The sequence below is a fragment of the Sinocyclocheilus rhinocerous genome, unplaced genomic scaffold (assembly GCF_001515625.1).
Source record: "Sinocyclocheilus rhinocerous isolate Xijiao unplaced genomic scaffold, SAMN03320098_v1.1 scaffold662, whole genome shotgun sequence".
Taxonomy (NCBI): Eukaryota; Metazoa; Chordata; class Actinopteri; order Cypriniformes; family Cyprinidae; genus Sinocyclocheilus; species Sinocyclocheilus rhinocerous.
This window is the reverse complement of record NW_015639782.1, coordinates 2,261,964-2,282,558: the sequence shown is the minus strand read 5'-3', so window position 1 is coordinate 2,282,558 and position 20,595 is coordinate 2,261,964. Positions and strand designations below refer to the sequence as shown.

At 37.6% G+C, this 20,595-nt stretch overlaps 2 protein-coding genes across 2 annotated transcripts; one reads left to right on the top strand and one right to left on the bottom strand.

The window, feature by feature from the left end:
- Window positions 1–5,786: 5,786 nt before the first annotated feature.
- Window positions 5,787–10,181, bottom strand: zic6 (zic family member 6). The gene is made up of 2 exons (XM_016567792.1): window positions 8,920–10,181; window positions 5,787–6,764 (listed from the first exon to the last, which is right to left on the bottom strand). Exons 1-2 carry the CDS (start codon window positions 9,878–9,880, stop codon window positions 6,157–6,159), a joined length of 1,569 nt encoding a protein of 522 aa, XP_016423278.1. The 5' UTR covers window positions 9,881–10,181; the 3' UTR covers window positions 5,787–6,156.
- Window positions 10,182–16,181: 6,000 nt separating this feature from the next.
- On the top strand, window positions 16,182–19,246 carry LOC107751979 (zinc finger protein ZIC 3-like). The gene is made up of 3 exons (XM_016567794.1): window positions 16,182–17,410; window positions 18,381–18,544; window positions 18,809–19,246. Exons 1-3 carry the CDS (start codon window positions 16,411–16,413, stop codon window positions 18,989–18,991), a joined length of 1,347 nt encoding a protein of 448 aa, XP_016423280.1. The 5' UTR covers window positions 16,182–16,410; the 3' UTR covers window positions 18,992–19,246.
- The last annotated feature ends 1,349 nt before the right edge of the window (window positions 19,247–20,595 follow it).

Genomic DNA, 20,595 nt, shown 5'->3' with positions numbered 1-20,595 from the left:
ATTTTAAAAATGTATGAGAAATTAAAACTCTCTTTGTTAAGGCTATGACACTGCAAGAGTGGATAAACAAGCTCCAGTGTGTCTTTTTAAGCATGTTCAGCTGGCCTCACATACATGAAGTCTGCCAAAAATGCCCTTGCCAAGACGTGGAGGACACAGTACGTGCTCTCCAAGTTGATCTTTACCAGCAAAAGGATCTGGAAGCGAGATCAGAGGAATTGGGTGATGGCCATGGTCAACCTTCTGAAAGCATAGCACTGGTGCTAAGAGTCAGGGGCATCCTCAAAGTCACCCCCTTTCAAAATGAGCAAATCCACAACACTTGTTAAAGTGGATTTAGTAACTAATGATAAGAGAATGGTTCTCTTTGTTCTTCACCCACTGGAACACATGGGTCGCTGTGACCATGACAACTGACACATGAGCTATTATTGCATACTGCCATGAGATATCCCAACGCAAGCCACACCTGCAAGCTGATTGGCTGAGCGAAGACCTTTACTGTCTTCCCTGCTGCCCTAAGACGCCATCATCAGAGAAATGTCTTATGTAAGGCATGGATAATGGATGAAAAAGAGGGTGCAAAAAAAGTATTTTTAAAGAAATGTCCATTGGGGTAAATTGCAATCCTAAAAATGCATCAAAAGACAGAAACGCATCAGATATTTTGTGCTGGGCGGAGTTTCCTCCCATTCCCAAACCGCAGCTATGCTGAATGGAAAAGCCCCATAGCAAAAGCCCCGCACTAGCCTCATTTTGGTGAACTTGCTGAGGTTTGACAAGAGAACGGAATGCCCGGCAAGTGAATAGATGGGTATTTAATAAGCTGTGGTACCAGCTGAGCTACACAGGGGGCTGGCACCACCACCGCTGATGCGAGAATACTGCACTGCGGATGAAGATGGAAAAGAAAGCCAACCAATTAACTGACTTCTAGTGATTTCTATCACTAGCAAATCTAAAAGCTCAAATGTGATTTTTTTTTTTTTTAATGCAAAAATGTACCATATTTTACACAAGAATTCTCCTACAATTAAAGGGATGGTTCACTCAAAAATTAAAATGTCTCAGTGTTTTTTGTCCATGTCAGTTCACATTCAATCAGTTCACATTCAGTGTTTTGAAACCAGTGACTTTAAATGAATGAAAAAAAAAATAATAATAAAAATCTTCTTTTGTGTTCCACATGTGAAATATTGTCTTGGAATGATATGAGGACAAGTCCATGATGACAGAATTTTCAATTTTAGGTGAACTATCCCTTTAAAATATTTTCTGAACACATGGTAATTGTCAAGTTAGCACTTTAGCATATCTAAATGAAAACAGGAAAACAAATGAGACAAATTATCTCACAGAAATCCACAGGAAGCTTGACAACTGAAAACACGACACTATCTCTGAGTTCCCCATCTTGTACGACTCTCACGTTTCATGTTTTTGATAGCTTCATTACAGCCTCACCTCTAAAATCAATTTGCCTGTGTCTGTAGCATCGCTTTCATTATACACTGGGTAAGCCGGAAGAGCACAAATGCACACGCGCTAAAACCCTCAAAGCCTAACACACCCAGTTTGGAAAGAGATAAATGAAAGCAAGACTAAGAAGAAAACACAGGATGGCCAAAAAAGGCGGCAGAGTATGCGTGGACGATGGTGACTCTGTAAACGATCTGAAGGATGGAAGATCAAATAAGTGAGTTTTGTGAGTTGAGGTTCATAAAACACTGTGGCACCCACCTGCCACAGGACCACACTGCTGCACAGATTAAGGGGCCGGTTTAAGGGAGTCATGGGAGAAAATGGTAGCCAGGAGCACAGGCAGAGCAGCAGATGAGAGAGTGGAAAAGTGGGCTGCTATATACAGGAGGGGGTTGGGATGAAAAGAAGCCCAAGTCAGGGAGCACTAACACCACTGGCTTGACCTGGGGACGACTGGAAAAGGCAGGAATCCAATTAAAATCACACCCCATCGGCCTGCACAGCCACCACCCCCTCACCAGGCTGACACAACTTCACACTGCTCCTGCTAGATGTGTCATTTTGAGCAGGTGGAACGCAGCAGACACTGAGATCATATAGTCCTGGTCACACTTTGAGGATGCTATGGCGAAATAGTCTATGATACACTTTCTGTACAAGTATAGAATAGAGTGTGTAAAAAAGTTGAATATATTATAATAAATTGTCACATTTTATAAACAAAAATGCAAACTAACCTTCGCCATACATCCTTGTTGTTGGGCAGAACACTCGGTGACAAGTAAAGAGAGACAGTGAGATATCACCTCGTTCACAGTAAAATAACCATATTAAAAATCAGCTAAAGTGTGTGGTCATCCAGATATTCATGAAGAAATGTCATTTTTCTATATTATACTACTGGCAAAGTGAAGTCATAATATTTTCAGCAAAGAAAAAACAACAGGCATTAAAAGGAGTTTAGGAAAGAGATCTCAATTCTACCTGATCAAAATGCACACCACCACTGCACTTGCAAAACAGAGTAAATACGGAATAGTCTAAACAAAAAAGACACCTATTCAGGGATATTTTTATATATAAATCCTCCTGAAGGTTGCTTTCAGAGAGTAAATCTATGATACAGCAAAACAAAAACCAAGGAGTTCACAAAAAACAAAACATACAAATGTAAACGTGCCTGTCTTGATGCAACAATACAGTAAAACTAAATTAGGATTTAAAATGTATGCATTTAAAAAGACTTTCACTTTAAATTTAGAAAGTAGACTGAATGTATGCTTATAGGATTTTATGAATGTAAAAATGAAGCATAATAGCTTTACAACAGTCCACTACAAATAGTTATCCCATTACCAACATAGGATTTCAATCTAAAAAATTACACATTAAAACTCCACAAAAACAATACCTTAAGCACTGTACAATCAAAGGATTTCTAAGGAGGTCAGTATCTGCTAATACTATGAGGTTACCAAGCAATTGTACGATAGTATCCAATGAGTCTTCACATACGATTTTGTCATTTGATTTCAATCACAGGCTAGTTTGAGGAACAAAGATATCAAAACGGCCAAATTGTAGTCTGTCATGTAATTTTCTATTACAAGCAACTAGACACAAATAAAACAATTCTGACAGAAATAAAAAAACTGTTTGATCAATAATGTTCAGTTCTATTGTTTTATATATGTAACAGCTAGAAAACAACTGAAACATACATTTTAATGTTTTTTTTCCTATTGTTTTCAGGTAGATTTCTTGCCTATTTTTGTTGCCGTTTTGTTAATGACAATATATTTTTTAATAATTTAAAATCATACACATTATTTGTGCTGGAAACAAGTGAGATTCCAAACACAAGGCGAGCATGGAAAATATTTTCTTTCGATTGCATTTTACTCCGAACAAGATTTAACATATTAGCGTTTTGAGTGGTATCATATTTTTATAGAAGAAAAATTCACAGTAGAGATACCTTAAGAAATACGACAGGATCAGTTTGGATTAATTATGACACCTGCATTTTTATGTTTTTAGCATTTAGCCTAACACGCCACATTAATGCAAGTATTTCTATGTGTTAAATATCCTTTCTAATGAATATACAATTATATATAAAACAAACTGTTCAACTTCAAAGAACAGAAACACAGGATTTCTATTGCAAATTTGTAAATATTTCTTCAAAACAAGATACAAAAATGTTTGCCTAGCATCAGACTGTCACAAATAAACTTCCTGTGCTCTTTTTTTCAATTTCCTGCTGCTCAGTGATCCAGCAGCGTTTAAGATAGAAATTAGGAATTTCTTGCAAATTTCACGTTTACAGCAACTTGCTTTGAACATATATCGCATCAGTCCAGCACTGATGGTGTGAGGTTTCTGTGAGGAGAGAAATGTACTTTTGCCATATGACCTATCTAAGGTTATTCACAATAGCTAAATAGACAAACTGAAAGATATGTTAGAAGCCCCACATTGCCAAAAGGCCTTGATAGCCACTTTTTCAGTTAAAGGTCTCTTTTTCTAAAGCCTTAAATAGTCCAAAAAATACAGAGGTTCACTGTATTTTTTGGTCACTGATTTTTCGCCAGTTTGTCTTTATAAGTAGACGTTGTGATGATTGGTGCCTAAGGCACCATCCTTGACAGTGAGAACTGGGCTCTTAAACTATGGATGAAATGCATTATTATAATAACCAACCAGGAAAGAAATTAGTCTTTTAAAATGCTATGCATCCTGGTCATTAGTGTTAGCTGCTTCACAGCACAGAGGTGTTAGAAAGGCAAGTTACTCGCATTACAAATTGAGAAACACTACCCTACAATGCCCTACCATTTCACAACACCACACACACACACACACACACACTCTAAAAGAAATCTTGGCAAAACTGGACTATAAAACTCTTAGCAAACTCTGATTATATAACAAGACAGTTGCAAGATTAGATTCAACTACCAAATGCTACAAACATCGTTTTTCAGTCTTTACAATCACTGAGGTCAGTGTTCAGATTTTTCAAAATATCAAGTCAATTCCAAACATGCGGAAAGAAACAAACTAGTGAGACTGAAGACAAAACTGAAAATATGCAATAGCAATTTGATTATGCAACTGTTGTACTGAAAGAGCTGTGGACCACAGGCTGACAATTTGGGACTCATTGTGTGGTACTTTCTGCATTAACCTAACATTTCATTCATCACCACCAAAGTTATTTGCTTCATTTTCAGTTGTAGGCTGCCATTTGGTTGATGACAGAGGTGAGATTACAGCAAACTTGTACTTGACTTAACATGATTTGAGTTCATTGTCAGTTCTTGTACGATAATAAAATGCTCCATCACACTGAAAATGAGTGCGAAGTCTACCGAAACCGAATGAAAACCCACACATTCACATATTAAGCAACTTAAGTGAGCGTTTCGCTGCTCAGTGCGATCATAAGTATAAAGGCCTGTATGCTCGTTTATACCTTTATTTACGCTGTGCCATAATGCATTGCCGTTTATATAGCAATAAACTTAATAGCAAACAACATTCTCATAACAGAGTTCACATTCAAGAATCCAGACACGACGGGTTGAACTGAAAAGAAAATGACGATAAATTTGTGACCTGCTGGAGTTCATTTGGGGTGAGGCAACTTCGGCTGTAAAATCGCCTTCACGGAAAACAATTTCATGATTTAAGTTTGAACTTTTTTAAATTAATTGTTTTAGACACTGCACACAAGTCTGAAAGTCACTAAAAGTAGGTATAGATATAGTTTCTTCTTTTGAAATTTCATTCCAAAAAAACCTAAACACGCATATGGAATCTGTTGAATAAACGGCCACATATCAAATCCAAAAGTGTTATAGGCTGAACTCACGCACGTTTCCTTTGAGAAGCATAGAGTTTAAATCACACGCCTGATCAAAGAGAATATACTTTAATGAAACTTCGAATGCATAATTAATTGTACAGTATATACAGTAGAATCTTAATTAAACACTAATTCTCATGAAGGTGTCTGATGTCTGTAATAATCGACACAGAAGTATTAAGGTATAAAATGCACTCGTTGGTGTAGTGTGAAAATCTTAAAATAATTTGTGTCAGGCCTTGTCCAATGATGGGTTCACCTTCACATACATCAAGACAAACTATATTTTTAATTCGTATAACCTTCGAACTACATTTAAGTTGTGACAGAAAATGCATGTAAAATCCATGTTGTAACTTCACGTTATTAACTTTTATTATCACTATATACGGAGGCTCTGCCTCTACAGAACCTCAAAATAATACGCCACTTACTTCCTGTGCAGAAATAACTTACTTTTTTATTTCGACCTTTATATTCTACTCCATCTGTGGGCATCTTTTTTGTATATATTTTATATATCTATATATGAATTATAGGCTAATTTGGCAACTTGTCTTTACCTTTTCTTTTTCTTTTTTTTTTCTTTTTGGCAAGGTTAAGTAAGCTATTTACAGTTTAGGAATAGTCACCGACGTCTCACCAATACAAGATCATGAGGTACAACAGATAAAGCTCACAATAACAAATTGCACTATCCTATTTAGTAAGCCTGCAGGACAATATTAGGCTACACGAAGAGGAACCCTTCAGCTGTCACCCGTCAATGCTTTAACACGCAGAAGCCCGAGTTACAGACATTATAAATCACTGTTACAGTGTTTGGGTGAAAAAGTGTCCACGGCGCTATGACATGTGTACCAGCCATTTACCACACTTTTTTGAAAAGGTGAGTTGGACGCAAAAGTTCTATGGCTAGGTGCGAACGAATGACTTGGTTGACTGCACGAGTAATGTACAGACTCTGGTCTGTAGCTGCCACGTTGTAGCAAAAGAGGGTCCGAAAGGGACTGTGGCCTGTGCGCCATATAGTCCAAACTGTTCTCAAAGGTGTGATGGAAACGTGACCTCATAGTCGACTCATTTCGCGTCTCAGGAGACAGGGAAGGGGTCGTCATCGTTCGCGTCACTGTGGTAGAGGCGGGTGTGTCTTGCTGTTCTGCCACCTCAGGAGACCTGGCCTCTACAAGATGCTCGTCGTCTTCGCCGATTTTTGTAATGTAGGCCTTGCAGTGGAGTTTCATGTGTTTGCGCAAGGAGCTGGGATGTGTGTAACATTTTTCACAGCCTCTGACCTTGCATGTGTAGGGTTTATCGCTGGAGTGAACGTGAGAATGCTTCTTCCGGTCACTGCTGTTTGCAAATCTCCGATTGCAGCCCTCAAACTCACATTTAAACGGTTTCTCACCTAAACGGGCAGAGGAGGGGGAAACGCGAGTTACGGGTGGGATGTACAGTCAAGCATGGCTCATCAGTTATGAGTGCATGGTGTCATTAGATGTCATGCAGGATGTTGTACCAAAAAAAAAAAAAAAAGAAAAAAACACCGTGCTGCTCCACACATTCAATAGAATACCAGGGGAGGACAGAACTTTGTTTAGCCTTACATGCAAAACTTGATAAATCGAAATCCCTCTTTTTTCTATCATTCTTAAAAATAGTGGTGTTTTTCCACTCAGTTGTTTCTATGCAATTGCTGCTGCTATCAATTTAATGATTCACACGAGCTAAATCAGATTTAGCCTAACTTAACTTATTAATGAACCGCAAATGCATATGGGCCTATTTCTCAAATGTATTTCAGAGTTACTAAATAACTATGGAATTGTGTCAGTGATTGATTTTTAATTTTTCAATTTCATTTTAAACTTTTCAGTGAAAAATAAAATTTTCTAATATGCGCACACATTTTGTTAGTATACTTCATATTTTTATATGCGTCCTGAGCCAAATAACTAATTTCTAGTTAGAGCAAATAATTTAACTGTGGATTTAATAATTACAGTAATCTAAATATTTATATATAGGCTATATAAATAATTTCTTATGGTTAAATAATTTTTTAAAAAACTTGCAGGGGCCATTTATATAGATCATAACGTTCTAAGGATTCATATGACGTCAGTTTCAAGTGTAGTGGACTCGAAGCTTGCAGTGCGTGGCACGAGCGGGTGCACTCTACCGTAGCAGAGAATTCAGCTGTGCCTTGCGTAAACGCTACGTCACAGCTCTCCGGTGCCCCGGAATTTATTTATTTATTTATTTTCACTGCATGAATGAGAGGCACCCAAACAACTGGCCTGTGGACTGACTTTCACCAGCACGAAAGATTTTGAAAACGAAATAATAATAATAATAATAATAATAAATCATCCCGCTAATACGAACAACAAACAATAGGCTACATTTGATATCAATAAAGGCTTTAATCGCCGTCCAAATTAAAATCTCACTTAGGCTGAAGGAAGTTAAATTCTATTGTGTGCAAAATTCTACATATTTCAGAGTTACTAAATAACTATGGAATTGTGTCAGTGATTGATTTTTAATTTTTCAATTTCATTTTAAACTTTTCAGTGAAAAATAAAATTTTCTAATATGCGCACACATTTTGTTAGTATACTTCATATTTTTATATGCGTCCTGAGCCAAAGATGAATTCCTAGTTTAATTAATTTCTAGCGAGAAAAATAAAGTTAACTGTGGCTTTAATAATTAGTCATATCGATTATCATATTTTAAATTTATAAATCATATCTTATGGTTAAATTTTTTTTTTTTTAACACATGAAGTGGCCATTTATACAGATAATATTCTAAGGATTAATGTGACGTCAGTTTCAAGTGTAGTGGACTCGAAGCTTGCAGTGCGTGGCACGAGCGGGTGCACTCTACCGTAGCAGAGAATTCAGCTGTGCCTTGCGTAAACGCTACGTCACAGCTCTCCGGTGCCCCGGAATTTATTTATTTATTTATTTTCACTGCATGAATGAGAGGCACCCAAACAACTGGCCTGTGGACTGATTTTCACCAGCACGAAAGATTTTGAAAACGAAATAATAATAATAATAATAATAATAATAAATCATCCCGCTAATACGAACAACAAACAATAGGCTACATTTGATATCAATAAAGGCTTTAATCGCCGTCCAAATTAAAATCTCACTTAGGCTGAAGGAAGTTAAATTCTATTGTGTGCAAAATTCTACATTCATTTATATGATGAATCATTTTGAAAATGAATTCATCTTGATGGACCCCAGTGTCAAAATCAGTGTTTGTGTACAGCAAACAATGAAATATAATGAAAATAAATGAAAATATCAGGCTACGGTAGAATATTTTATAACGTTACTTTTGACACAAATAATCAAACCGTACGATTTATCGAGTTATTCTGTCCTGGCAATTCTATCATGAACTGATTTTGTGTTGGAACAAAATTAAGCAAAACACTAAAAAGGTTCAGACTATTTCGTATGTTTGAATCCTGTCATTATTACTATCATCATCATCATCATCATTATTATTATTATTTGTATTAATTATTATTAACTAACCTGTATGCGTTCTCTTGTGTATCTTGAGGTTCTCGGATCTGGCAAAAACTTTTTCACATCCATGAAAAGGGCAGGGAAAGGGCTTTTCTCCAGTGTGCACTCTGACGTGGTTGACGAGTTTGTATTTGGCTTTGAAAGGCTTTCTGTCTCTTGAGCAGTTCTCCCAGTGACAAACGTAGTCGGAGTGCTCCGGTCCTCCGACATGCTCAACCGTCACATGGGTGACGAGTTCATACATGGTCCCAAAACTCCTGGCGCAGGGCGGCTTGCCAGTGCCTTCTTGGCCGTCACTCCACTTGCACACCAGCTCGTGCTTTGGGTTCTGCCTGGAGCACCTGAGGAAGGCGTCACCCCCTCCTCGTTGCATGGCCATATTCAGAGGCTTATAGAACTCCAAGAACTGGGTGACTAGCTGCTGGCTGTTGGCCCTGGGGCCATTGACTGACTGCCCGTACGGGTGCGTTCGTGAGAGAAGATCTCCTGGAAGACCCAACATCATTTGGCTGCTGAGATCTCTGGTTGCGTCTGACGAGCCATGGGCCTGCTCTTGATACGTGTTGAAGAACGCGTGGCTCCTGCCATCCCTATAGCTGTGGAGGTCACGGTACCTTCCAATATTGCCATGCTGGTTAGGTCTCTGAGCCAGCTGATCAGTTACTGGTGGCATGCCTGCTGCTGACAGATTTGTCCCAATGATAATGCCCCTAGGACTGGGTTCTAAGCGATGACTGGTGTATCCAGTGTCTGGAAAATGGGTAACCGAGTGGTCAACATATGCACTGGCCCTCGTCTCGTGGTAGTCTCGCAAATTTTGCGAGGGGCAGAGTTTTAAGGAACTGCCAGTGGGGTGCCCCATGTGCTCCTCTGCCAAAGGTGGCACCACCACGCTGGGTTCAGTATTGCTCTCCCCAGGGTTGACGCAAGAAAGAGGGCAGCCACTAAACCGCGACAGGCTTGTCATGTTTTGTTGCAAGCTTGGTTGAGGGCTTGGCAAATCGACCAACCTTTAACGTTTACGATTTACCTACAAAACTCGTCCCCATTTCCCCCGCTGTATCATCTGCATGTGCAGTTATTGCCTGTAAACCTCTCAGACGCAGGAATCGGACCCAGGTTCGTTAAGATTGGTGTGAGTCCCATGCCGTTCACTTTGCCCTCTTGATTTGTGGCAATAACCGTGGTAGAAAAATGCTCCGAACCAGGCCATACTGCAATATAAAAGCACAGCAGGCAAACCAGCATTTAAAAAACGGTGCTTTGGGATTGGTCGGAACGCGCGATGATTGACAGTCCCCTGGATTTGTTTTAAAAGGGACACGCAGGCGTTCACCACACGACTCCGTTTTCAAATATCTCAGTGAAAATGCTTTGATATGTGCCGCTAGCGCACTGCCAGATATTGGCTGTTCTGTGACTTTAGAGTGCCGAATGCGATACTGTTGACTAAAATATCGTCATGTATATGAATTATTAGAAAGTCTGTTCTATGAATGCTGTGCAACAGTGTGATTTCAACATCGAATAGAAATAACCGGAGTTAAGCAACGAAATCAAGATTCTCTTTCAAGCCACAAGTCTGTCGCATTCAGGCAACTCTGAATGTCTGTTTCAGTATTTATTATTGTGGTTTAACTTTAATTAAACTGAATCTATTTTGGTGATACTCGGCCCATAATGGTGTTGTTGGTAAACACATTTTTTATTTTTATTTAATTATAAAATGTATTTTGGTGTTTAACCACCAAAATATACTACAGCCGAAATATAATATAACCAGTGGAACGCATGTAATTTTAGTTGCAAGCTAAGTTAAATATTACACTTATTTTGCTAAAGTTTAACGTGACAGAACCTTTTGCTTCACTGACTGCTTCACTGTGTTTGATATTTCTCATGCAAACAGTTAGGAAAATATTATTTGTTATTATTTATATAAATTACATCATATTTGCTATAAAACACTAAAGAACATGGAAATTCGGGGGGCACTGCTTGATTATAATGCACTTAGAAAATATCCCATCTTGTAAAGTATCCTTCCGCATGTGTTGGTCGGTTAGTTTGTTTGGTAAAGGTGACATTAATTTTATTGGATATGCTTAGGCGTGCATTTTTATCAAATATTTTTCTTAAGTTGCAAATCTGAGATAAAATAAACAATTATTTTATTCAATTTCCAAAATGAATATGTAAATTAAATACATTCATAAAAATATCTAATTAATACATATGAAATACATATACAAAAATGAGCCACAATACCTCAATATGGCATAATTGCTAAATATAACGTTATTTGGACATGAAATATGCAAGGGTTAATAGACTTCTGACTTTCGAGGTTACAAGAATGATGGCAAGTTTCACACATTTAACCTTTACAACCCTATGATGACCTGGTGTCAATTTAGGAAATGTATTTACTTGTTTTGAATTATTTTGCACCTGTCAATATTAAACGGACAAGAATTAAAACAGGTTTGTGTTGTAATCTCGCCACTGACACAGCATCATAGCGTGGACAGTCAAATTTAATACCTGTTTTTTTTTTTTTTAAAGGGCCAATTCAAACGTTTAAATAACCACACAAAATGTTGACATATTAAGAACAGAATATAATTATGTGAATTATGTTTTAGAAACTAAAAAACAACTTGCACAACTTTTATACCAGGAATATTGATCACTTACAGCAATTTGAATTTAGGAAAGTGATTAATGTATTTCTTCTGAAGACTGTCTCCCCCATTGAGTGGGCACAAACTTGGGTTATTTAATAATATAATTCTTCCCACACATGAAGTTCTTGGATAGAGTAAACATTACAAGAAAATATTTACTGAGGTTACAGTAACTGTATTCACAATAGTCATAATTAAGTCATAATTAACAGTCAAAAAGCACCATTCTCACTACATTAACAGTCATATCAAAAATACTATAAGAAAAAAGAAACCAGAAGTGGCCAAGAATAAATACTTTTATATATAAGTCGCAATGCAGTTTTCAGATAAATCTCCCTGACCACGATATCCAACACCATAACAGAGAATACAGAACAATCAGTGGCAGATAATATTTTGTAAAACAAAAGTCTCTTCTCCCACACCACACAGCAAATCTTCCTGATTCATTTCTTTCTTCTTTATTTCTTCATTACTGGAAAAGACGAAAGGCATTTCTACACATATTCTGTTAATATACAACTTACAATATTAAAGATTGCCAATAAATGGGTTGGTACAATAATAATGAGAGAGAGAGAGAGAGAGAGAGAGAGAGAGCACAAATGTATGATATAGGACACTGAATATTTCTTTTTGTGTTATATCAATTCAAGTAATGGTCACTAAAAATACATAATGACATATCTATAGTTCACAAATGTCACAGACTTGTCTTTGGGACCTACAGTGCACAGACTAAATAATGTCAACAGAGACTAATATAAATTCAATTCATATACAGTCAAAGTGGTACCACAGTGGTTTGAAGATTTCTTAAGATAACTTAATTGAAAGGTAAGCATATTATGAAGCAAAATTATATATGCTCTATACGATTCTAAATATACCGTAAGCCAAAATGTAAACTGCCTCTCATCCTTGCATACCTGCATTATGCTAACGTTGTACAATTACAAATTCAGTGTAGTCCTATCTTCATTTCCATCCAATATTTCCATATCAAGACAACAATAAAGCCATACATTGCTTGTGAGCATGTCAAAATAAAAATAAAAATAAATTAAATTAGGTAATAAATTCTGGCTGAATATATTTGGTCTAATATATTAGGCTGAAAACTACAGAAAAACTTTTCTTCATTGCAGTGAACTTAGCGGGCGTTCAGCTGTACAAGTTAATTGCTAAATGTCGGTCAATTTAAATGGGCAAACTAAATGGAAAATAAAGAAAAACTGAGTGAGATATAAGCAGGAAAAAAGCACCAAACACAAGGACTCTACACTCTAAACTATATATGTGTCTGTTTTTTTTACCACTCGGCAGAGCACAATAGTCTATCCTGGCAACAGCAGTTTGCATTCACTAATAGGCAGATGCGTAACGCCTCGACAAATTTAATTTCCAGTAATTTATGCTAAACATAGTTAACAAATTTTATATAGACACATGTTAATTGAAGGTGCCACAGTTATCTCATTACTCAATACTGATTAAGTGTTTGAGATAAACAGACCCATTCCTTGACAAAGCTGGTAGAAAGCAGGCTAAATACTTTTGAATGTTTAAGAGATACGTAAACAGATATAAAGCCATGTGTCTGGATAAGTACACAGAAAGGAAAGATACAGCTAATAACTCAAGAGAAGAATCCTATAAAACTAAAATATAATAATAAATCTTAAAATACTACCCATAATATAATCTCCCTAAATGAAAGAATGCCGAAGTGGTAGGTAATCGGAGTCCATCTGTTATTTCAAGCGAACGCAGCGAATGAGTTCATTTTTATTGTGTAGACCTATTTAAGCATGAATTAAATTAATTTAATGTGAGATTGACAACTGGAAAACGAATAAACAGGCCATGATCTATAGCAATAGATAAATATCAACGATTCTATGCTACTATGAACGATGCTACACTACTGAGCTTGATAACTGTGTATTAGCCCGAATCATCATCTTCAAGAGTTCAGTGTTAAGCAGGTACTGCTCTGACTAAAAATATGAAGGCTTAGTCTAAGGGGGCGGGAGCTAGAGCTCATCGCATTATTCTGACGAAACATTATTTGACTACCTCAAATAATCGGTAAAAATATAGCTCTGGTCATTGCAATTATAGGCCTTTAAGTCCATTCAATTTTCTGTGGTCCAAAGTTAAATGACGACCCCCTTGAATTACAAAACGTCTCTTGCCCTCATTTGCCCTTTGGCCGGCATGAGTTGTTAGTGCAGTAAAGAAGTTAAGTGAAATAACCGAACAATTCCTTGCACAGGAAAAGCAAAGAACGTCCTTAAAGGGCTAGTTCACCCAAAAATGAAAATTCTGTCATTAATTACTCACCCTCATGTAGTTTCAAACCCGTAAGACCTTCGTTCATCTTCGGAACACAAATTAAGATATTTTTGATGGAATCTGAGAGCTGTCTGACCCTGCATAGACAGCAACGCAACTGAAATGATCCCAAGTAAAAGAAAAAAAATAACGACTTTATTCAATAATTTGTCTCCTCCGCATCACCCTGGTGCCATTTTGGAGAATATCCACTGGACGTAAACAAGGTATGCGGTTTGTCACACGGATAAGCTGTTTCCGTTCAGATCAAATCACAACAACGTAGGAAACAGATCCGGCATGATGCAGCTGACACAGAACAGCATACGTTGTTTACGTCCAGCGGATATTCTCCAAAATGGCACCAGGGTGATGAGGAGGAGACGAATTGTTGAATAAAGTCGTTTTTTTTTTTTTTTCTTTTGCGCACAAAAAGTATTCTCGTAGCTTCCTATAATTGCGGATGAACCACTGATGTCACATGGATTATTTTACAGATCTCCTTGCTACGTTTCTGGACTTGGGAACATTTCAGTTGCGTTGCTGTCTATGCAGGGTCAGACAGCTCAGATTCCATCAAAAATATCTTAATTTGTGTTCCGAAGATGAACGAAGGTCTTACGGGTTTGAAACGACATGAGGGTGAGTAATTAATGACAGAATTTTCATTTTTGGGTGAACTAACCCTTTAAGAACTTATTTCTTAGCCACGCCTGGAAATGAATATGTCACAAAATATATTAAGCGCGTCCACATTTAAACAGACAAACTATAGGCCTAGAGTGGAAAGTAAAGAAACCGTAGCCTGTCTGACTGCCGACTGTGAAACCTAAAAAAAAATCGTAAATCTGTCCGGCGGTACAGCATACTCACTCACATGTGTGCTCGTGTACGAAAGGGAGAGTAAGAGAGAGAGGCAGAAAGAAAGAAAGACGAAGTAAAAAGGAGGGGTGATAAAGCTTGCAGAAAGAAATAACTGGAAATCTATATTGCTAGCAGTAAAACTTGTGTGATTTTTAAATGTGTTTATATATATATATATATATATGTGTGTGTGTGTGTGTGTAAGCGAAATGCATATAGGCTACTATTGTAAGTCAATGAACCGTTTAACATTTACTACTACATTCCATTACAGTGTGTTTATTAGAAAAAAATCTACATTTTAATTATTTTTGTATTAAAGTTCTTAAGTTAGCCTACACGAATACAACAAGCAACTTATCAACAGAGCACTTTTATAATGCATCTACTGAAAAATAAATTACTCACCTTAAAACTATTAGACTAGGTCCCTATTTGCTTTTTTTCTCGTAGAAAATGTGCTGAAAGTGAAAGCCTGAAAGCTGAGGACTAGACCAGAATGTGGGACTGATTTAAAGATTTTTGTTTTTAATGTCTAAAATATAAAAGGGAGCTCCTTTCGAGGAGAGACTGAGGGGGAGAGTTACGTGAAATGGCTTGGAGGTATAAAAAGCGCTGCTTGAAACACTCTAGGCGTTTCTGAACTTGATCAGATTTAATGTGTCCTGCAGCGAGTCACCAGCAACCCTGTGAAACTTCCTCAATAGCAAGAATTTTTGTCGCCGTGAGAAAAAAAAAATCTTAGGGATATTATAATTACCACCATATTTATTTCTCTCTTATTTTTGGGTTCTACATTCTATAGTGCGATTTATGTGTTAGGCTATAACATTTTACGGCTTCACTCTAAAAAGTGATTTCATTAAAAGAAAAATTACGGACGCATATGTGTTCATGTATGATAGATAGATAGATAGATAGATATTTACAAATTATCTTAATTTCCAATAAAAAAAAAATTCACTAAGTCACTTTTGCCATTTTTCTGATCTTAGCTTTTTAAGAGGCTCGGCGAAAGTGTATTTTGAGAAATTAATTGTCAAGCAACTCCTGAAAGTTTATGTAACTTTGGGAACAACTGACGTGCTAAGCAAGGGAAATAAACAAGCCTTTCTTACTCAACCGAAATAAAGTCCCGTTGCTTTACCTGCAAATAATGCCCAACAGCAACCAATCAAATCTACTCACTGAAACTAACTGCCATTTTCAATATTAAACCATGCCAATCAACTAACACGCAGCCAATTAGCACCCTTCCGAGCGGTCACGTGACTATGAAAGCGCTGTGCTTTCATTGGACAGTGTAGAGCTGCCTCCCGAGCTCATTTATGTGCAAGGAGTGAGTGATTGACTTTATCAGTCCAAGGACATCATTCGCCTGGAAAGGGGGGGAAGTTTGATCCTCTTTCTCACGGATCCCAGTTACGGGAGTTTTCCTCCCGTTTACGGAGACCCGGGATTATCATTTCGTTTTTCAATTCAAGATTTCTTTATTGAAGCTTACGTGAAATTGTGCTCAGTTTACCGTTACCCACTTCACTCCACTAAACTGGGGTTTCTCATATTTTTTTTTTCTTTTTCACTTGCTTTTTTTCGATTGAGCCCAATGACTATGCTCCTTGATAGCGCTCCTCAGTTCCCTTCACTAGGAGTAGGGGGGTTCGGAACGCATAGACACCATGAGTTGGGAAACCGAGACCCCGGGCTGGGGCTCAGTCCCTTCGCAGATTCATCTCACTCGGCTGCCTTCAAGATAAGTCCCGTTACTCACGATATCGCCTCCAGCCAGTCATCAGCGTTCACCCCGCAAGCTACTGGATACGCAGCCGCGCTCGGTCACCACCACGGAGGACAAGTTGGTTCTTACGCCGGTGGAGCATTCAATTCGACCAGGGACTTTCTCTTCAGAAACAGGGGCGCATGCATCGGAGAGACCGCACCGCCGAGTGCCCAGCATGGAATCTTTGCCACTTCTGCGGGGAGTCTACACGGGCCCCCCGGAATTTCGGACAACCCGGGACATCTGTTGTTTCCTGGACTTCACGACCAGAGCGTGAGCCACACTTCACCGGGAGGACATGTTGTAAACAGTCAAATGCACCTGGGTTTACGCGGGGACATTTTTGGCCGTCCAGATCCGTACCGACCTGTGGCCAGCCCTCGTACGGACCCTTACGGCACAGCTCAGCTCCATAACTACAACCATGCCATCAATATGAACATGGGGATGAACGTACCCACACACCACGGTCCGGGGGCCTTCTTCAGATACATGCGGCAACCTATTAAGCAAGAATTGTATTGTAAGTGGATAGAAGAGAATCAGATGAACAGACCTAAAAAGACTTGTGACAGAACTTTCAGCACAATGCATGAAATGGTGACACATGTTTCAATGGAACACGTTGGCGGGCCAGAACAGAGTAATCATATTTGCTTCTGGGAGGATTGCCCGAGAGAGCGGAAATCCTTTAAGGCCAAATACAAACTCGTGAACCACATCCGAGTGCACACGGGAGAGAAACCGTTCCCTTGTCCGTTCCCTGGTTGTGGGAAAATCTTTGCAAGATCAGAAAATCTTAAAATTCACAAAAGAACTCACACAGGTAAGGCATTCGTATTTTCCCCTTTTTTGATTACCCACTGCTTTTGGAAAAATAAATATTAATTTAATGATATTCCAGCGGGGTTATTTATACGCAAATTGCAGTTCTTTTAAAAATTTCAATAAACAAGTGCATTTTCTTTTAAATTAATTTAAAAGTAAATGTAATAAAGAGGAAACCATGCAGGAAAATCGCCACAACTACTTTAACTACACTTTAGGTTTGGGGAAATTAAATACATTGGTCAAATGTTTGGGAAGATTAATTTATTATGATCACATGACTGTTAAGAAATTTAGTGTCTTCTTTTATTTTTTCTGTAGAGCAAAATATGTTTTTGTTTAAATGTATATATTGCATCTCTTTAAAGAGATGAATAACACAGAAAAATTTTAATGCAAAGCTGCATGCGTTGTTGTGGAGCGAATTTGTGAATGGACTGTCCTCTTGCATTTGTGAAGCTATTCCTGATTATTGTGGCTATAAAGTTATAGAAATAGCATGGGATTTGTGTATTATAGATGTATGAATAAAATGCTACACATTGGTCTGGGAAAGTATGAAGTAGTCGAAGTGCATTTAGTCTGATGGCTGGATTTGTGCCTAAATAATTGACCCCTTTGAGATCCACATGAAATGTAAAGCAAGCTGTTGAACAGTCTATATTGTTACACTTGGCAGACAAGAAACGTGTGCAAAAATTGTTCAACAATTGCTACACAGTTTACACGACAATGCATGGCGTGTTGGTTTGCTAAAACGTATATAAAGATTCTTGGGAAGTAAAATAAAGGATAACAGCAAAGACCTGAAAGAGCGTGATATGTGGGTAACCAAACCATCTAGTGTGAGCGCAACATGGCCTGTTAATTTCGAAAGGCGTATTACATAACTGAAAGTTGTACTGCACATCCGCTCTATTAAAAAAAAGTTATATTACTAAAACTTAAGTGTTTGCTCTCACTTGCAGGTGAGAAGCCATTTAAATGCGATTTCGACGGCTGCGACAGGCGCTTTGCGAACAGCAGCGACAGGAAAAAGCACATGCACGTGCACACATCTGACAAGCCATATATCTGCAAAGTGTGTGACAAGTCCTATACACACCCCAGCTCTCTCAGGAAACACATGAAGGTAAGGGACATTTTCTGATTTTGCAATCACGCAAATAAATATTTTTTTAAAATGTTGTAACCCCTTAGATAAACGTATTATGCATTATACGGACAATGCGTTTACATTCATTTTAAGCAGGCCTGATATTGTTCTGTATTTTGGTTCACAAATGTATAACAGAGATCAGAAATCCTACACATAGCATAAAGTTTAACTGTGTACAAGCGTGTTGTTTCCTCGTCCTGCCTGTATGTCATACATCTATGAACGTTATAATTTAAGGTACACGAATCACAAGGCTCAGAGTCGTCTCCAGCTGCTAGCTCTGGATACGAGTCATCTACGCCGCCAGTGCTGGTTTCTGCGAACAGTGAAGACCCGACAAAAACACCCACGTCTGCAGTGCAAAATACATCTGCACACAGCGATGGACTGCCGCCTAATTTTAACGAATGGTACGTTTGAAGCTCCAAGCAGACTCTCAAATGGTGGACCAAAAGGTTGAAGTAACCTTTAAAAAAAACTATTTACGCTATGGCGTACAAAATGGCATTGAAACAACGGGAAAAGATGAGAGTTCGCCAGCAGGCCTCGTCCATTCTCAGGATTCGAAATTTGACTTTATTCCGAGTTCGAAGAAAACAATCAAGGCATAAAATAACAAAATAACACTTTCTAAGAATAAATGGTTTTCTCCTTTAGTTTTCAGATTTCAGATGATTATTTTATTTTTCATTTTATGTATTTTCTGAAAAAAAATATTTAATAAAAATGGCAAAGAAAGAATATCTCACGGTGTTTTATATTAAGGTGACACTCACATCACCTTTTAGTTGATTGTTAAAACTTCAGACAGTCTTAAGAAACGTGCCAAAGTCTTTGTCTTGAACTTGAACAAAAAATAATAAATCATAAATAAGTATATAGCCTACTCGTGAATGTATTTCCTTGTTTGATGGAGTCAAATCTGTTGTCCAAGTCCGTTTTCAGGTGGAGAAATGTGGTATTAGCTTACGATTGTTACCTTTGAATATAACGTTGCCTTTGTTAATAATGATGTATATACATATCCATGATGCCATATTTATCAATTTGTAATTTAATTATCGGCGAAAGCTCCGACTTTTAAATGATATTTATGGAAATGTTTTCTAACAAGACCGTACAGTTTTGAGTCAATAACCAGTTTTAACGATGAAAAAGGGAGTCAGTTCTAAAGTTCCCACGATACGATTGTATCTTTTTTTTTAACCAATACATGTGTCTTATCTGGGTCTTAAAGCATTAATTATATTAATATTATGACATGACATGATCTATAGTTTCAAGTATGCATTTTCCAACGTAAGTTCATGTGAGGACCTGTATAAAAAGAAATTAAAAAAACTATTTTCCCCTTTTAAATCACGGATGAATCAGCCATGTGAGCTTATTATCAAAATGACTTATTTTGTATTTTTTCTTTTCTTTACTCTTAGCATCAGAGTATAGACTACATCTCTAAGGTAGATCTATAAAGATCACTTAAAAATTCAAGAGGCCCACTGACCAGTGTTTTCATCGACACACCACTTTTTGATCAGATACACCATGCAATAGCATAGCTCTCATTCGTGCATCAACTTTGAACTCGTGTGACAGTGTTAAAGACATTATATTCTTGGGTTTGAGGTACAGCCATTTGAATCAGTATGATATTCCATTTTTGATGGTTCCAGAACTGTCTTTGTGGATGCAAATCTGTGTTTAATGTGTCAAAGAGGAGCAATGATCTGTCACAACAGTAATCTCAAAATAAAACTTTTTGTCTGTCAGTTTGCATTGTTTTAAATGTAGTTCTTCTGTGAATATAGCGTGTTGTTTGTTATGAGTACTGTGGTATAACATATAGAAAACTTTGATTACACATTTGCTTGTTTTATGTGAATAACTTTTCCAGATGTGGAACTGTATGTGTGAATGAAATTTAGTATTAAGATTACTAGAACTTTTTAAGGTGGAAAAGGGAGGGAAAATATGTGTTCAGTGACACCAAGAGTTACAGCGTTGTATTGTTACATATTTTTAAG

Bases quoted from the DNA above. Each gene is read 5' to 3' on its own strand.
- zic6 (XM_016567792.1), bottom strand. From the start codon at position 9,880: ATGACAAGCCTGTCGCGGTTTAGTGGCTGCCCTCTTTCTTGCGTCAAC. The intron at 6,765-8,919 runs GTTAGTTAATAA...CTGCCCGTTTAG, and splicing joins ACACAAGAGAACGCATACAG to GTGAGAAACCGTTTAAATGT.
- LOC107751979 (XM_016567794.1), top strand. From the start codon at position 16,411: ATGACTATGCTCCTTGATAGCGCTCCTCAGTTCCCTTCACTAGGAGTA. The intron at 17,411-18,380 runs GTAAGGCATTCG...TCTCACTTGCAG, and splicing joins TCACAAAAGAACTCACACAG to GTGAGAAGCCATTTAAATGC. The intron at 18,545-18,808 runs GTAAGGGACATT...TTATAATTTAAG, and splicing joins CTCTCAGGAAACACATGAAG to GTACACGAATCACAAGGCTC.